General features: G+C 35.7%; 1 protein-coding gene across 1 annotated transcript; it reads right to left on the bottom strand.

The window, feature by feature from the left end:
* Positions 1-9560: 9560 nt before the first annotated feature.
* On the bottom strand, positions 9561-12026 carry VFPPC_02277 (Pfs, NACHT and ankyrin domain-containing protein; the record flags this gene model as incomplete). The annotated part of the gene is made up of 1 exon (XM_018281951.1): positions 9561-12026. The coding sequence occupies one exon, from the start codon at positions 12024-12026 to the stop codon at positions 9561-9563; it is 2466 nt and encodes an 821-aa protein (XP_018139093.1).
* Between the last annotated feature and the right edge of the window lie 7409 nt (positions 12027-19435).

The raw sequence follows: 19435 nt of genomic DNA, 5'->3' as shown, positions 1-19435 counted from the left end.
TACTCTGACCCCGTACTCTGACCCTGACCCAGACCTGGCCCTAAAACTCGATACTCTGGCCCTTACTCTGACCCTGCCCCGACAACCAAATCAATCAAAGTAAAAAGTCTTGCCAATTTTACGTAACTTTCACAGTTAATTCTTGGGTATGCAGAATAACGCTCTCGCCAGTAGTGCGCTGTCATCACGGTCAATACTGGGGCGCGCCGTGGACTCTATATATGCTTTATGTAGCTGCCTTATATGCCTTTTTTTATATATATGCTATTAGATCTTTGTTAGCCCGCGTTGGGTTACGCTGGTTCTACGGACTGTCTCCCACTGGCTTTTATAATGATTGTAAACCTTACCTTACGCAGCGGCGCGATATCACTCGCTAGTGTGCTCATCGATGGTACGCGGTTCAATGACGGTTTACGTAGACTTACTCAAATGATAAACCTATTTTCTTTCACTAACCGTTAGCACCTTTTGGTCCTTTGGCGTGTTACTGACCTGTAATCCAGTCCGTACTAAGACCGTAATACTCGATACTCTGTCCCTCACTCAGACCCCAATCCACGATACTCTGACCCTAACTCTGACCTTTACTCTGACCCTGACCCTGACTCTGCCTTAGACATCTGTCTGAAGAATTTGGAGTGAAAAACCCTGACCCTTTTACCCCACTCCCTTACAAAATTGAAAAGAATTCAGTCTGATATACCCGTCAATAGCGCCTAGGGTCTTCTAAAAATCTCCTGCCTCCCTTAATTGACAAAAGAGCAAGAAAGCCTCTGTGGAATCCCTTAGAAAGGAAGGACTAGCTGCCTTAGGGTTCTTTATAAGACCTCTAGCTGCTAGAAGGTTCTTTCTAGAGGGGAAGATTAAGAACTTCTAGAGGGTTCTAGCTCTCTTAGAAGGAATCCCTAAGCAGTATTTCCTGCTACTTCTTAGGGAAAGTATATACCTCCTTCTAAGGTATCTCCTAAGATAGCTAGATCTAGCCAGCCTTAGGAACCTTTAGAGAGAGCTTAACTCTCTTATTTGCAGTTAAATTAGAGCTCTAGCTACTAGAGCTACTAGGCCTCTAGCCTCTACAAGCTATAGGGACCTAGAACCTTCTAAGAATAGGATAAATCCCCTTCTAATAGGTTTTCTAGCTAGAGAGGGAGGCCTTAGAATTCCTCTCCACGCAAACCTAGCTAACGGAATCTTCCAGGCAGCTAGGGCAGCCTCCCAGCTAACGCTAGACTAAATTCTAGGATAAATTCCTATAGCTAGCCCTACTAAGGCCCTATCTGTTTAGAAGGTCCTAGTAGAAGCTAATTCTAGCGCTCTTTCCTTTCTAGATTCTACCTTAGACCCCTCTGAAAAGAGGGCTAGGGTGGAAAACACTAGCTATCTAGGGCAAAAGTAGCTAGATGTGCTGCCTACTATAAAGACCCTCTATCTTACAGACCTAGAGGTTACAAAATCCCTTTACAGCTAACTGCTTCTTCCCGTAGGAAATAGGGATAGCTCCTATAGCTATTATAGGGCCCTAGCCTCTATTAACCACAAAGACTGCTATAAGGCAGCAGATAGAAAGTAGACCTCCCGCTATAACTAAGTTACCTATGCTCTTATAAAAGCACTATCTAGCTAGGCTAGCTTAGAAGTTAGGAAAGAACCCTCTAATCTAGCAGAAGGCATTTAGAAGAGACCTAATTTCACAGTTGCCCTATCTGGCACTAAGTACTTTTATAACGTACAGATAGTAGCTATAAATAAGGCCTTCTATAGGAAAGACCCCTATAGCACCCTTTTAGAAGCTATAGCTAAGAAAAGCCGGAAATATAGGGCTTTAGGCTCTGTCTTTAGGCCCCTTATTTTTTCAGCTAGGGGCCTTCTAGAGAAGGTCTCTGCTAAGCACTATAGGGAAATTTAGGATGCTATAGGCCCTACTGCTTCTACTTAGATAGATAATTCCGTTGGGATTACGCTAGCTAAGTATAAAGCCTATGCAGCTCTCTCTATTAGTGGGAAAAAACCACCTATAGAAGAGGCTAGCTAGCTTGTAATGTGGACCTAACTAGCGAAGAATAGAGCATCTAAGGCAGCTAAGGCTACCTAATTTTCTATCCCTTCTTTTCCTTTCCTTCTTTTCCTCCCTGTTCCTCCTTTTCTTTCCCCCTACCTATTTCTAACTTTTATATCTATCTTCTATCTATTCTATCTAGTCTCTCTATTTCTGTCTTTCTGTCTATTTATTCCCTCCCTACTATCTTCTCTATCCCCTCTATCTACCTCTAAGGTTCTATAAAAACCCCTCTTTTTACGTACTTAGTTTGCTAGCTTTCCTTTTGTAACCTATCTATCTAGCTTAGTTAGAATTAGTCTGGCAAGATAGCTTTTAGATAATAATGCTAATCCTAATCTAACCCTAAGGTTATTATACTACTACTACTACTACTCTTCTTTATAGTTATTATATAGTACTAGATATTACTTTTTATTATCTTTACCTATATAATTAGTATATTCTCTATAAGTATAAGCTACTAGAACTATTTCTCTATTCTAACTAGTAATATTACTATTAGTATTACTACTAGGTGCCTATATATATATAAAAACTTTAGCTTTTTTAGCTAGTTCTAATACTTAGAATCTAAAATTACTATATAATACTTATTAAAGAAGATCTATTATAGTAGTTCTTTGCCTTAGATGCTATCTATATATGCTATAAGCTTTATATTATCTATTAGATTAGTGCTTACTATAACTAGATATATATCTAGCTATTATTTAATCTAGCTTATTACTATTAATAGTAGCTACTTTATATAACGTAATCCACAAGCGAGTGGAACACACAAGCAAGCGGAACACTCCACTTAGACTTAATAAAGCCGTTCTTTAATGTTAATTTCTTCTGCCTACAAATATACAAGCTGTACAAAATAAGAGAAATCTAATGCTAGCAATTTAGGCTAGGCAATAAGACTACAATCTTAGTGTATAAGCTGCTATACAGACGTATAATATTAGCCTCACAATATTAACGCGCTAGTCTAAGGGAATTATATCACAGCGCAATACTATGCCTAATTTATAGAAACTTATAGATTTAGAGGAATCTATAATCCTCTAATATATTCTTAACCTAGATTTGCAGTTATTTCCTTCCTAGCTTAGTAGTATGAAAGATATAGTAAATTGCTTGCTTATAGATCGCAATGTGCCTCCTATTAGAATTAACTAAGCTTTAAACTTTATTAAGCGCTATAAAGAGCTTACCACGCGTTTTACGCGTTAATATAACTATTAGAGAGCCTTATATAAAGATCTAAAGATAATTAAGCCTTAGTTTAAGCTTATACGTAATACTATTACAAAATATAGCATTCTAGATAAGGATTTCTATAACTTTAATAAGGCTAGCTTTATAATAGGCATAATCTTAACTATAATAATTATTATAAGCTCTAAAAGATATAGTAAGGCAAATCTAGCTTAGCTAGGTAATAGAGAATAGGTTTTAGTACTTTAATCTATTAATTCTTAAGGAGAGGCTATCCTGCTATTTATTATTATTATAGGGTAATATTACCTTACTAACTAGTATAAAGATAGCATATTACTAAAGAATTAGGTTATCTTAATAACTTATAATAGCTAGACTATAAATAAGAAAGCTATAGATTAGATCTAGCACTTTAAAAAGCATACTTAGCCTTAAACTTATAGCGTATATTATCTTCTTATCCTAGATAGGCATAAAAGTTACTACTTAACTAAATTTAAGTTATTCTATAAAGACTATAAGATTATTATGCTCTATATGCTATCTTATTTATCTTATATTCTTTAGCTACTAGATATTAGCTATTTTAGGCTGCTTAAGAAGGCATATAGCAAAGAAATTAAAGGACTTATAAGGGCGCATATAACCTATATTATAAAGGCTAACTTCTTCCCTGCGTTTTTTACTGTATTTAAAGCTATAATAATAAGAGAAAATATTTAGGAAGCTTTTTAAGGCGTAGAACTTATTCTATTTAATCTAAAAAGCGTCTTATTATGCCTAGATGTAAGGCTATAGACTCTAATGCTAGTTAAAGAGGCACTAGAGCTACTAAATATATAGGTTCTAAAGACCCTAAATAACCTAACTAAGGCAACTTTACAAACTAATTATATTAAAAGAAGAATAAGCTAATATTAGGAAAGCTTACTAATATTAATTTTAGATGCTATAGATTAATTTATAAAGAGTATATATGGAATAATATATAAGATAGCTCTCCTAAAGGCTAAGAACTAGCAACTTTAAGAGGCAAATATACTATTAAGTAAGTAGCATAAAGCTAAAAAAATACGCTTATATTAAGGTAGCAGTATAACTATTTCTAAGGGATAAGCTCTTTAGGACTAGAATAATATAGAAGAGTAGATTTAGCAAGAAGATTGCAAGATAAGAGGTTAAAAGCCTTAGGATAAGACAAAGGGATAGCAATATAGTATATGCGGTAATACTAGTTATAATACGCAAACTTATTAGATTAATTTAGAGATATCTAATAAAGAGGATAGCAGTAAAGATTAATTAATTTCTTTTATTCTAGTTGTTTTTTTGTAGAATCTTTATAATAAGGTAGGTTAGGGTGTTCTGCTTGCTTGTGTGTTCTACTTGCTTGTGGATTACGTTAGTCTAAGCTAAAATTATAATAAGCTTAATTTATAAGATTATCTATAAGAGTAATAAATAGTATTATAATAATTATTATCCTAAATTTCTCTACTATAAATAGCAGTATAAAGAAGATACTCTTACTACTACTAGTTAGCAGCATAATAATTAGTAACTATTTACCTTAGAGACTTATAACCTTTCTTATCCCTTTATATTACTTATCTAACTTCTAATCTACTATCTATCTACTAAAAAGCATTTATAACTTATACTTTATCTTATTACTATTTAATACTTCTTTCTTTTCTCTTTACTCTTCTTTTTCTAGCCTTTTTAGCTTGCTTGTATATCTATTTAGAGTTATATTAAAACCTCTAGTTACTACTATACTATTATTAGCATTAATATTAATATTAACTTTACTAATATCTTAATTCTTACTGCTATATACTATATTACTACTTATACTATTATTACTACTACTACTTTTATACTTATACTTATAAGTATAGTAGCCTATTAGCTCTCTTACTACTACCTTTATCTTTACTAGCTAGTAGCTATTATTAGAAACTACTATCTCTATAGCTATTTACTTTACTCTACTCTTTATGCTGCTATTCTATAGCCTAAGTAAACTACCTACTCTTAGATTACCTTCTTTAAGAAAAATATACTAGAGCTAACTAATCTCTTAGAAGTTTACTACTATCTTTAGCTATAGCTAGTATAGAAACTAGATATTAAGAGTATAGTGCTATCCTATAATAATACTACTATATATTAACTATAAATCCTATATATTTTCTATCTTTTATTCCTATTATATCTTGCTAGATAAAGAATTTATATCTAGTGCCTTATTACTATTTGCTTTAATCTCTAGCGCCTAAATTATAATGCTCTATATCTACTAGCCTATCTTAATTACTATATATTAATAGTCTGCTATACTAAGTATAATACTAATCTTTATACTTATAAGAAGTTATATATAGTCTATTAGTAGCTCTATATCCTACTAACTCTTTTCTATATCTTTCTAAAGAAATCTATTAAGTAACTTTAATAGCTCTTATATACCTACCTTATTATATAGTATCTACTTAAATAGAATAAGCTAAGATATATATATAACTATTATTTTCCTAGCTTACTCTAGTAGAAATTAAGCTACCTTATACCTAATACTATATATAGCCTAGTTCTTATTATAGTCTATAATGCTTATAAACTACCTATTAAATATAAAGCTATTCTATATAAGCTACTAGGAATTATAATATCTTATTATTAAGAATTTAGGCTTATAATCTAGTTACTCTAGCTAGATATAGTAATAGACTATTATTACTAGCTTAAATTATTATAGTAGTATAAGATACTCTACTACTTTAGCTTGCCTCTAGCTTTTACTCTTACTCTTGCCTTTATGCTAGAGCCTTTCTTTTCCTAGCTTAGCTACTTACTTATAACCTAATTATAGCTATTTATTTTTATAATTAGTTATAAATAATTAATCTAAACCTTTAAATATTAAGCTATCTATAATCTGCCTTATATTAAGTATTACCTTTATCTTAGCTTAGTATCTAAATATAAGCTTATCTAGTAGCTACTTAGTATTATTAACTGCTCTATATACTGCCTATTTAAACTCTAGCACTAAAATCTAATTACTCTTAAAGTAAAGCATGCCTTTATTATTCTTCTATATAACTTTTAGTAGGCTCTCTTTCTTTTCCTAATAGCTCTTACTATATACTATATATATAATTATATTACTAAATAGCATATATATACTATTTATAAGCTACTTATAATACTTCTCTTAGAACCTCTCTAGTATAGTAAAGTCTAGCTCTTCTAGATTATTAGACTAATTCTTAAAGATATACTCTAGTATAAGTAGCTATATATATTATACTAGACCTACTAGCTAACTAGTATAATCTACTATATACTTATAAGATAGCTTCTCTAGGTTAATACTAAGAATAGCAGTAAAGTAAACTAGTAGGTTTTAGAAAATATTAAATACTATTTTCTACTTAATAGATATAATCTAGAACTCTATTATGCTATAGTCTAGTATATTCTCTAGTTCTACCTTATCCTACCTATTTCTAGCATTCTCTTCTACTGCCTAGTACTACTACTTCTACTTCTTCTTTCTGCGTAACTAACTAGCTGCTATAATGCTACTACTACTGCTACTGCTAGGCCTACCTTGCTATATTAATAATACTAGACCCCCCTAGACTATAGCGCTACTATATCTTAGATTAATTGCTAAGACCCTTTCTACTATAGCATAGAGCTAATTCTACTATAGATTTATAAACTATACTCTAAGCTCTATATTTACTGCTTTCTAGCCTATCTATTATACTCTAAAGTAGTAGTATAAGTAATATACTATATACCTCTTATAGTTATCTATTAAGCTCTTATAATTCTTAAGCTAGACTAGCTTTCTATATAGTATTATTAGCTTAATACTATTTAGCTATTATAGTATCTCTTAAGGTATAAGCTTTAAATAGCTAGTATATTATACTATTACTTGCTTAAAGCTATTAGTAATAATTCTAAGCTATTATTACTGCTATTTCTCTATTATTACTTATACTTACTTTAGTTTTATATCTAATATTAAGCCTTTACTTATATAGTATATCTATATAAGATCTTTTTCCTAGAAGTGCTCTACCTATTCTATCTATAATACCTATAGGTTATCTATATTAGTACTGCTTAGAGTCTCTCTAGTTCTCTAATGCTTATTCTTATTACTAGCTAGTTTTTAGCTATAGCTTAAAAGCATATTATTAAACTTAGAACTATAGCTAGAATCCTTTCTAAAGCTATTATTATCTATAGTAATATCTAATATAATCTAATAATAAGCCTATTCTCCCTTTAAAAATAACTATAGTAAGACCTTCTCTCTAGAATATACTTATATAGTACTACTTATATTTATAGCCTCTTAGTAACTCTTTAATAGGCAGGTATAATATATAGTTAGACTATTTAGGTGTATAGTTAGAAAGTTATATAGTTAATATAGGCATTAAAACCCTCTTAGTATTAGTAGCTAATTAATAGTAATACTACTATTTACTAGTAGCTTTACTTTATATAGGTTATAGAGTATTAGAGATAGCTTTTTCTTATATATAAGTATATACTTTATAGCTTGCCCCTTTAACTTATACTTTCTTCTATAGTATTACTTAATACTACTATCTGCTAGTAGGATAGCAGTATAGTATCCTAAATATATCTATATATTATACTTCTTTTATACCTAGATAAGCTCTTTAATCTTTATATTTTTTAGATTAGTAGTTATTTTTATGCTTTTATATTGCGCTTTATTGCCTTTCTTTAGGGTTATAAAGCTATAGCGCTCTATAGACCTTCTTTTATAGTTATATTAGCCTTATACCTATAGGCTTTCTCTATGTAACAGGCTAAGCCTAATAGTAGCTTGGCTTGCACTCTCGCCTTCTATGCTGCCACAGCAGCTAGTAGCCCCTAATAACAAGCGAGATTAGCAGCAGCAAGCTTAGAAGCTTAAGAGCTCCTAGAGCTCTTCTTTTCTTGTTCCCTTTTCTTTTTCTTCTTTAGCTTTAGATACTTGTTTTTAGTCACCTAGCTGGTTGTTAATATACTTGCTTAGACCGTTACACTCTAGGATAAGTAATAGAAATTATTATAGTTATATATATATCTACTTAACCTAGTTAGAAGGGGGAGAAATTATTCTATTTTACTTTTTAAGGCATATATAGTATATTAGCACTACTTTATCTTTCTCTTTTTTCTTTTTATTAAGTTCTTACTATAGGCATTTATTTATTATATTATAGCGTTAGCAGAGCGCTCTAGTTTGCTTAGGTTTACTTAGGTTTATCTTAACCCTAGCTATACTAGCTAATTATATTACTTTATTGCATAATAATCTAGTTTTATAAAATTATATAGCACACGCATATATTGCGCTTATTACGCTTATTATGCTTATTATACTTATTACACTTATTACACGTTATTTACTAAAGGGGACAAAAAAATTATCCGACAATTTCCCGCTTTTGATGGCCAGGAATACTATGGTAGTGCTTACGCTTCACAGAGCATAACAGTTATGGTTCCGCGTTCGAGGTAAGAGCTGAAGACTTCGTGACGCGACGCGCCAGCGCCTAGCTACGTGCTACACCGGAGAGTACGCAACGATGGGACCTCCAAGCCCCGCTGCCGTTTGAAGCAATAGTTATTATCACCTGGCCAGCTCGAAGCAGACCGGGAATGGATGCCTACCCAAAGATATATAATCGCAGGTAGGATTAAGCGTGCATGCACCAGACCTGGCCACTTTGTCTACTGGTGGGACTACCGGATTGCATTCAAGGGAGAGGGACGCTCCACCCCTCGTCAGAGTGCATCTTAGACCGAAACATAATCCAGGAAACACAATGATTGCTGGGCTTCGTGCTTGTGCGCTTATAAAGCAGAACTTGGCCTACTATTTTACAACTTACCATCAGGCTTTCATAGTAATTCATGTCAAAAATGCGTCTGGTAGTGGCCTTGATGCGCGGCCATCCTTCACCAACGTCATATAGAGCTAAGTTTTGTGTGTTAAGCTATGCTCGCGAGCAAAATACCATGACAGCGGAATCTGAGGACTTTGTTACCCAAGTCAAAATTTATTACCCAGTGTACTACCACAATTTAACTGACCTGACGTGATGGTGATCGCCATTGGAGGCGACATCGGGCGACACAAATGCCAAATCCAAGCAGTGAAAGGATTGTTCGCAGACGAACAAGCCAACAGCCCAGGTAATTTATGAGGCTTGTCGAGTCGAAATCTGTTTGAACATGCGCATTATGAAACTTCATCTTCGTTCTCTTCACCTGCACTCTCGTCATCACTCTCGACCTCACTCTCATAGTCGTCCTGTCCCCACTCGCTCAAGTCATCGTCACTCAGCTCCTCGTGTCCAGAACAAGTATATGGTGTCCAAGAATGATCCAGAGAACGACACTGAGCCCCCCGTTCCACACAGAATGAACATATCAAAAAGACTAATTCGTCTCCCATGGCGCAGTCTCTACACACTTGTGCGGGAGTTTCCTGCCCAAACGTTGTGCAACGCCCACAGGCATCGCAAAAGCACGTCAATGGCCTAAACTTTACCTTTTCACCTTCACAAACATCTTCCACTGTCACACCAACTCCGCTTGCCCGCGAGTAAGCCAAGAGAACTTCCATAGCTGCTGGTTCAACGCAGCGAGCTGCCCATTGCAACGCCGACAGGCCAAACACATCCGTCTCGTGAATATTAGCACCCTTCATGTCGAGTAGAAGCTTTAAAAAAGCTGCATGGCCATTCCTCGCAGCCAAGATAAGCGGCGTAGCTTCCCACCGATCTTTGGTGAATGAGATAGCGCCCGCGTCAAGAAGCAGTTTAACTACCGACTCATGCCCTCGCATAACCGCGTGGTGAAAAGCAGACCGCCCATCTAAATCCAGTTGAATAGCATCTACTCCCTTAACGGCAAGCAACCTCTCCACGATTTGACTGTACCCATTTTTGCTTGCTATTGCTATTGGGCTTAGACCAGCTGCGTTGCAAACCTTGATGTCGGCACCCTTTTCAAGTAGTTTCTCCAATACCTCGATATGACCATATTCAGAAGCTGCTAATAGCGGCGTGTAGCCGTAGTTATTTGCTTTTTCTAAATCGGCGCCGTTCTGGACTAGATGATTCACAACGTCTAAATGCCCACGGGATGCGGCTTTCAATATCGGCGTCCATCCATTTGCACAGACGACGCAAGCGTCTGCTCCTCGTTCCAGAAGATCCTTAACGATATCAAAGGACCCATCTTGTGCCGCTCCAAATAGTGGCGTGACTCCGTTGTGGTCGACGGCGGAAGGGTTAGCGCCGTGATCGAGAAGAAGCTTGGCGATGTCAAAGTTTTCCTTTTCTACCGCGATATGTAGAGGTGTGCACAAATCCTCATCGAAATCGGACGGATCGGCCCCAAAATCCAGCAAAAGACTTACAGTTGCGAAATCTTCTCCCATTGCCGCAGTACTTAGTAATGGCTGGCCGGCGCTTATATCGTTGATATTTGCGCCGTGCTCGAGCAAAAGCCTGGTGACTTTGATGCTTCTGCAAAGCACAGCATCCGCCAGCGGCGTCTGGCCCTGCTCGTTAGGAGTATGCATGTCTGCTCCTCTAGCTAAGAGCATTCGAACTAGTTCCACGTGATCCTTGACAATCGAATTCCGCAAAGGCCCTTGGCTGAGCTTGCCCATGCAGCACAGCTCTGCTCCTTCTTCGATGAGTAGCTTGGCAGTGTCAAAATGGAAAGTTGTTAACGCATAATCCAGAGCGGTCCGTTCCGTATTCGCCCTGGCATCAACGGCAACACCGCGCAGTAGCAGGAGCTTGACGATTTCTGTACGGCCATTCCTGGCGGCCGCAATAAGAGAAAATTCATGACCTACGTTGCATTTCGCGTCGGCCGCTTTTTCCAGAAAGAGCTCTGTGAGTTCCGGCTTTCCATCTCTGAACACCCGATCCATCACGGCTGCCCTGCGAGCCGTCTTCAAGATATCGAGTAATCCTCTCTGAAGAAGCATCTTAATCATGTCGACACGGCAGCCAGCCCACAGGGCCGTTTCTAAAGCAGTGCGGCCAGCGCTGTCTAGCGTTGCCGGGTCGGCACCATGATCCAGAAACAAGGACGCCATTTTAACGTGCCCTTCGGTAAGTGCAATGTATAATGGCGTCCTCCGACGTCCATCTTCTATGCTTAAGTCAGCACCAGCATCAACTAGAAGCCTAGAAATCTCCATGTGGCCATTCTTGGCAGCAAGGTGCAAAGGAGTGCCGTGCGCATAGATGTTGCCAGCTTGGCCGGATGGATCAGCACCACTTTCGAGTATCTTCTTGACGGCCCATACTTGTTGTCCTCTGACCGCGGCTGTGAGTGGTGTGCGTCCATCGTAAAAGTCGCAAGTCTTAGGATCAGCTTGGTAATCATCTATAAGACGTTGAAAAACGAGTTCACTGCCATAATCTATGGCGATGCGAAGAAGCACGGATCCGAAATCTTTAATGTCAGTGCCCGCTTGAGCCGCTCGTTCGAGAGTCCCTGGAATGTTGCTCCTTGCCGCCCAGTAGAGGCATGTGGAGTCTCCGCCGTCGCGGTAGAGGCGAGGCGTTAATTGTGTGTGGAAGCGGCGGCAAACCCTGGAGAATCTGCTGATGTCGCCAGCTTTGGAGAGATGTGATGCTACTAAGAGCGTCAACTCGATTGGCAAATCGTTCAATGACATGATGCCCCCGTCTTTGGTTTCCAAGGAGAGAGGCGACCACAACTGTCAGAAGGCGCCAAACATGCTTGTTTAACTAATTCCGTTGTGGAGCGGCGACTCCGTATATATCGTATTCATGCAAGGCTGACGCTGGAGCTTCCGCACGTCGCTGAAGTAATTAATGTTTTCTTCGCTTCAGTAATGTATATCATGGCTGTTCTGGCCATACAAACAACGCCAGGATTAAGCATTCGAGCAGCTGCAAAGCCGATCTGCCTACTGTGCTGTGTTATCTTACTATTATGTCTGCTATCGTACAGTAATATTATCTTTACTTCAAATTATGCTACAAAGTTGAGTTTTCAGAGGTGAAGTAAGGCAGTCGGTGATTCCGTTTTCTGATTCGCTCCAGCCACCAATCACGTGTGGCTATGAGCTGAACCTCGACGTTCAGCTTGGTAGGTGGCAAAGTGTTACTGTCACGATAAATAGGATTCAATAGCGTCTGTAGGTGCAAAGTCTTGAATAGAGCTAGCCCAACCACCTGATGGCTGGCCAGCCACTTGAAATATGAGGACGATAGCTGGGGAAGCTATTCGGATTATTATAAGAAGTTGTAGATAACCCTCAGTAGATAGAAGAGATCAAGGATTATAACCCACGTCTATGTCGTCCATAACTGCACTTTCGTGATAATACCCCTTACCCGCCTGGCCACAACCCACCGTTCCAGATCGCACCCGACTATTATAAAAGGAGGAGAAACTGCAACCGCAGGAGTATTTACGTGGGAGTATTTACGTGGGACATAACTGCAGTTTATGTTATAGCCTCCCCTGCTACTGTTAGGGCCCTCTTTATTTTCCCTCTTCTATATATAGTTATAAATATACTCCTTATGCACTATGCAAGCCTTTACGCTGGGGGTTTCCCAAATGCCCTCCCCTTTTCCCGGCCAGGTTAGGGTTGCAGTTGCAGGGTTATATAACCCTGGGGTTATGTAACAGGGTTAAGCTGTTAGTTCCCTAAATGGCGTTAACTAATCACTATGCACTAACGTGGGTGCATAGTGGGGTAGCCAACATAGTGAAGTAGCCACTACTACGCATCTCCTCGTGAAAATAACATCCTAAAATAACCATAATATAAGAAATTAATTAATCTTTACTGCTATTCTCTTTATTAGATATTTCCATATTAATCTAATAAGTTTGCGCATTATAATTAGTCTTGCTGTATACACTATATTACTATCCCTTTATCTTATTCTAAGGCTTCTAACCTCTTATCTGGTAATCTTCTTGCTTTATCTGCTCTTCTATATTATTCTAGTCCTAAAGAGCTTATCCCTTAGTAATAGTTATACTACTGCCTTTATATAGATGCTTCTTTTTAGCTCTATACTGCTTGCTTAATAGTGTATTTACCTCTTAAAGTTGCTAGTTCTTAGCCTTTAAGAGAGCTATCTTATCTATTATTCTGCATATGCCTTTTACAAATTAATCTATAGTATCTAAAATTAATATTAGTAAGCTTTCCTAATATTAGCTTATTCTTCTTTTTATGTAATTAGTTTGTAAAGTTACCTTAGTTAGGTTATTTAGGGTCTTTAGAACCCATAAATTTAGTAGCTTAGGTGTAGCCTTAACTAGTAATAGCGCTTATAGCCTTATATCTAGTTAAGATAAGATACTATTTAGGTTAAATAGGATAAGGCTAGCACTTCTAAAAGCTCCCTAGATATTCTTTTCCGTTATTAAAGCTTTAAATGCAGCGTAAAATGCGGGTAGAAAGTTAGCCTTTATAATGTATATTATTTACGCTCTTATTAATCCTTTAACTTTCTTTGCTAAATGCCTTTTTTAGCAGCCTAAAATAGCTAATATCTAGTAGCTAGAGAATATTTAATAAATAGGCTAGCATATAAAGCGTAATAATCTTATAGTCCTTATAGAATAGCTTAAATTCTATTAAATAGTAACTCTTATGCCTATCTATAATTAGAAGATAATAGGCACTATAAGTTTGCGGCTTAGTATGCTCTTTAAAGTGCTAAATCTATTCTATAGCCTTCTTATTTATAGTCTAGCTATTAGGAATTATAGAGATAGCTTAATCCTTTGGTAGTATACTATCTTTATACTAGTTTGTAAGGTAATACTGCCCTATAATAATAATAAATAGTAGGATAGCCTAGCTGCAAGAATTAATAGACTGGATTACTAAAACCTATTCTCTATTACCTAGCTAGGCTAAAGTTAGCTTGCTATATCTATCTAAGCTTATAATAACTATAGCAGTTAAGATTATGCCTATTATAAAGCTAGTCTTATTAAAGTTATAGAAATCCTTATCTAGTATACTATATTTTGTAATTGTGTTACGCATAAGCTTAAACTAAAGCTTAATTATCTTTAGATCTTTGTATAGAGCCCTCTAATAGTCATATCTACGCGTAAAACGCGTAGTAAGCTCTTTGTAGCGCTTGATAAAGTTTGCAGCCCATCGTGGTCCCACGGAAGTCGGGCGTATCCGTCTTGCCAGCATTGCGCTGTTTTCGCACACACACCGGGTACATCGTTTCCTGCAACGACGAGTCGCCGAGCTTTATGAGACTCTCATGATAGACAGTTCAAGTACGTGAAATGAATGGTTAATGGATCCACATAGAGCATACTAAGCGTTGTCTGCGTAAGATGTAAGAGAGTTGTTAAGGTGCGGTAGCATCCATCGTCGACACGGATACTCTTCATTTATGTGATAATCGATGTTCCGATCGAGCATAAAATCTCTTCCGAAGAAATGGTAGACGCGGTACCAGCGAAGACGCAGATCACCTCTGGTTCCCAGGCCGTACAGCCGTCAGTGCATCTTAGGCACTTTTCATCAACTAAGAGACATGTACACCGGATTCAGAGCTGAAGTCAAGGTTTCTCATCCTGTGAAAATACACACGTCGATACCACATCCTCCACGCGGGGAAATGGTTTTGTAGCAAAGGCTACGCAAGAACCTAGCCTCTTTGCCGAGAAATGCTCAGGAGACGGCCCGAATCCGTGTTGATCTGCTGGATCACGCGATCCCATCTACGATGTCTATGACAACTTCACCACAGTTAAGGGCCGCAACGCCTGCTGTTAATCTGGATAATCTGCTGCATTAGCTAGACCTTTGGGGTTTATATAGGCTCCTGCACGAGGACAATGCGAAAAAGTACGTGATTAAAGTACTTAAACTGCTTAAAACCGCAAGCACTAAAAGTAAGCTAGAAAATAAAAACGGTGACCGCGGCAAGAACAGCCAAGCGCTAAGGTCTAGTGTTAGCAAAAGGGGATTATCAAAGGAGCTAGGACTTAGCTAGCAGAAGAAGGGATGCTCACTTAAGTTCAGATGATAATTCCAGATGGGAGGAATACTAGAATAAACCTCTGTCAGAGAAGCAAAGGGGCAAAGGGCCAGAATATTATGTATTTAAGAGGTTAGACTTAGTAGATCTCTAGAAACGCTATAATAAGCTTGCGGTAAACCCTACTAGAAAGAGCATTAACTAAAAGAGGAGAAGCTAGTAGTATGCTATTTAATACAGCTAAGACAGAGAAGTTAAGCTGTATTAGAAGCATAAAAAGCTAGAATGCTGCCCTTCTCTAAGTTTATTAAATCTTCCTCCTACATTATTATTTTAAACACTAAGCCTATTAGAATGCATCTAACTTACCTAGACCTTTTGGAAATTCTATTTAAATTAATTAAGAAACTTTAGCAAACGCTAAATATCTTACAAACCACCAATTAACTAGTCACTTATACATAAAGCTATTAGCATAATATTATTAGCTTATATAAATTAAAGTTTATAAATTATAATAGGGCTAGTTATTAGTAAGAGTAATAAATAATAATAGGTAGTTATATAGTAGTAAAAAGTAGGAAATTATAAAGATTCCTAGTAGAAAGAATAATTAGATTATAATATTAGAGAGAGAAGAGTTAAGAGAAAGAAAGGTTTAAGTAAGATATTTTTATACTATAAACTAGAGAGAGTAGAGTAATAATAATAAGTCTTTATACTATACTAATTACCCTATATAATAAATCTATAGTGCTAGTAATAATATATATATAATAATAATAAAGAGTATAAGGCCTATATTTTAATATAAGAGACTAAAGATAAGAGTAGATAGTAAGAGAGTATATTATAGATTTAAGTATAATACTTAGATCTTAGGAAAGAAAAAGATAGGTATATAGAGAGAGCTACCTAAGAACCTACTATAGGTTTAAACTAGAGCTTAACTAGACTCTATAAGGGTGCTACTAGGAACTATATTAACCCCTTTTAGTTTTCTTCTCTTCTCTTTATAAGAAAAGTTACTATTAGTAATACTAGTCTATAGGAGCCCCTAGGCTAGTCCCTTATAGCTTAGCACTATAACCTATTACTTTTTAGTTCCTATATATATAGGATAGATAGCACCTAATCTAGTAATAGGTATTTTGCTAATTACATTTAATTCTTAATTAAACTAGGAATTCTTTATATTTCCTATATAATTACTTTTTATATTGCTAGCTATATTATAGCATAAAAACTAGCTAAATATATATTAATCTTATTTATAATATATACCTACCTATACTCTTAATAAAATATAAATAGATATTAATTATTATATATAAATAGCTTTATTACTCTTCTCTACTATATATTAATACTATAAATTATTATCTTACTTTATTCTTCTAGCATATACTTACCTCTAAGATATTAGTTTCTTAGCTAGTCTTAGAAGGCCTTATGCTTATTTCTTAGGTTATATTATGTGGGCAGTTTAGTGCATACAGCTATAGAGGACTTTTAAGCCACACTAAGCCACGCTAAGCCACGCTAGCCTAGGCTATAGCTATAGAGGACTTTTAAGCCACACTAAGCCACGCTAAGCCACGCTAGCCTAGGCCACACATTTGATCACGTGGGGGCCCACTTATTCTATGGATATAAAACCCCTAATTGCAAGCTTTAGCTAGTTTTTAGATCTTTAACCTTCTGGCTGCATAGCTGTTTGTTTATAATATGACTTGACTTTACTTGACAGAGCTGTTCCTTCCTGCCTCCCTTCCTACTATTTCTTTGGAAGCCTCCCTCCCTTCCTAACTTCCCTAAATTCCCTGACTTCCCTAAATTTCCTGACTTTCTTGGATTCCTCCTAGCTTACAAAGGCCCTAGACAATAAAACCCATACATCTAGCCTTGCTGCTGGGTGTGTGTCTTTTCCCCCGACAAAATATCTTGTTCTTAAAATTTTATAATTCTAGGTTTTTCTTTCTTTCTAAGCTTTATTCTAACTCTTATATGCTAGTTATTATTCTTTACTCTTTAGTTCTAACCCTAGCTATAGGTAGTCCTATATATAACCTAATAGCTAAATAATGCTAAACTTTACCATAAAATAATAAATCTAAATAAATCCTATAAATTCTTATATTTAAATAGTATATTATATAGTATATTATACTTTATATAATACCTATAATATTTATTTTACTGCTATATATTACTAAATATACTTTAATAAACTCTATACTAACTTTTCTAATAAACTCTACCCTCTATTATTTTATAGAGCTATATAAATATCTAGTAAACTCTAGTATAGTTTATTAGCGCATAAATATTAGAGTTAAGAGAATATAGCGTTTCTATTTATTTTACTTCTATCCTAATATAAGCCTCTAAGGGAGGGGGGTATTATAACAGGCTAAGCCTAATAGTAGCTTAGCTTGCACTCTTACTTTTATTCCTAGCCTTATTACTAGTAACTCCTAGCAATAAGTGAGATTAGCAAAAGCAAGCTTATAAGGCTATAAGAGCTTTATAAGCTCTTTCCTTCTTATTTCCCTTTTCCTTTTCTCCTTAGCTTTAGATACTTATTATAGTAGTTCTAGCTAGTTATTAATATACTCGCTTAAACCGTTACAATATAGAAGAGTAGATATAGTAAGAAGATTGCTAAATAATAGGTTAAAAGCTCTATAATAAGATAAAGGGTTAGCAATATAGTATATATAGTAAGACTAGTTATAATGCGCGCACATATTAGACTAATATAGAAACATCTAATAAAGAGAATAGCAGTAAAGATTAAATTAATTTTATATATTGTGGTTATTCTTTTGTAAAATATCTGCAAGAAGGTACTATTTAGTGCGCGACTTATTATATTACGCGACTTATTATGCACCCACATTATTACTATAGTGCTTATTTTACTTTTTAACTCTTTACAAACTTTAGGTTAATTCTTTATCTATTGTATTTAATAACTAGCTATTATTCTCTAAGCTATATAAATACTTCTAATTAAATGCGGTTATTAACTTCTAAAGTATATCTTACTAAGCTACTCTATATCTTACTAAGCTACTATATAGCTTACTATCTTGTCTATAGTAGAATAATATAAATAATATCTAAGTCTTATATTTCGCGCTATTTATAACGGTAAAAATATACTATTAAAATATAAAAGTAAACTAGTTTTATACTCTTTATATAATATTCTTTCTTTATTTCTTAAAGTACCTATTAAGTTTAAGAAGCTAAAACTTATATCTCTTCTTTTCTCACAAAAAGAAAATGAAGTTTACTGTAATTCTTATTATGCTCTTATTTACTAGCCTTATTGAGGCTGTGCGAGTGCGAAAAAAGTTCCGAAAGCAAGGAAGAAACTATACATGGCGCTCTCATGGTCCTTTTCGTACTGGTAGGACTAGATTTTGGACTCGAAAAACCCGCTATACTGCTCCCGCCTTGCCTACAAGTCCGCCTAGGGAGCAAAGTCCTCCAGAAGAATTTCGTCTAGGGGTTTGTGCTAGCAAGCAAGAGAATACAAAATACTAAGCAATAAACTAACTAAATTATGCTCTGTTAGAAATGCCGTCGCCCTTATCGGCAAACTAAATATGGTGCCTGTTTTATGCTTGAGGATAATAAGATTAAGGAGATTCCTTGTAGTTCTGATTACCCTGTAAGTTTAATAGATAAAAGACTATATATTCTAAAGTTAAAGCATACTAACTAGTTTATTTTGCTAGTGTGAAGAAAATAACCAGGCTAACCTCTGTGCTTGGGGTGGGGGATTTGCAACTTGCACGTAGAGGTTTTAGCTTTGTGTTAGACCCTAGAATAGCTATTAGTATAGGGGAAATTAATCTGTATTTACATCTGCTAAACTAGAATATAAGAGGGGTCTAATCGAAAATATTCCTAACTGCGTATCTCATTTAGTAAGAGGTATTGCTAGTTGAGCAAAAGGTACTTCTACCTAAGTTAGTATAGCTAAAAGCAGCAGTGCAAAGCGTTATAATTTGAAGTTACAGGCAATTAGAACGCAGTGGGGTTGGCAGCTATCCTGGGGTTTTAGGGCTAT

This window comes from Pochonia chlamydosporia, chromosome 1 (assembly GCF_001653235.2).
Source record: "Pochonia chlamydosporia 170 chromosome 1, whole genome shotgun sequence".
NCBI classification, from domain to species: domain Eukaryota; kingdom Fungi; phylum Ascomycota; class Sordariomycetes; order Hypocreales; family Clavicipitaceae; genus Pochonia; species Pochonia chlamydosporia.
Note: the sequence above shows the minus strand (reverse complement) of the source record. Positions and strands in the feature narration are given on the sequence as shown.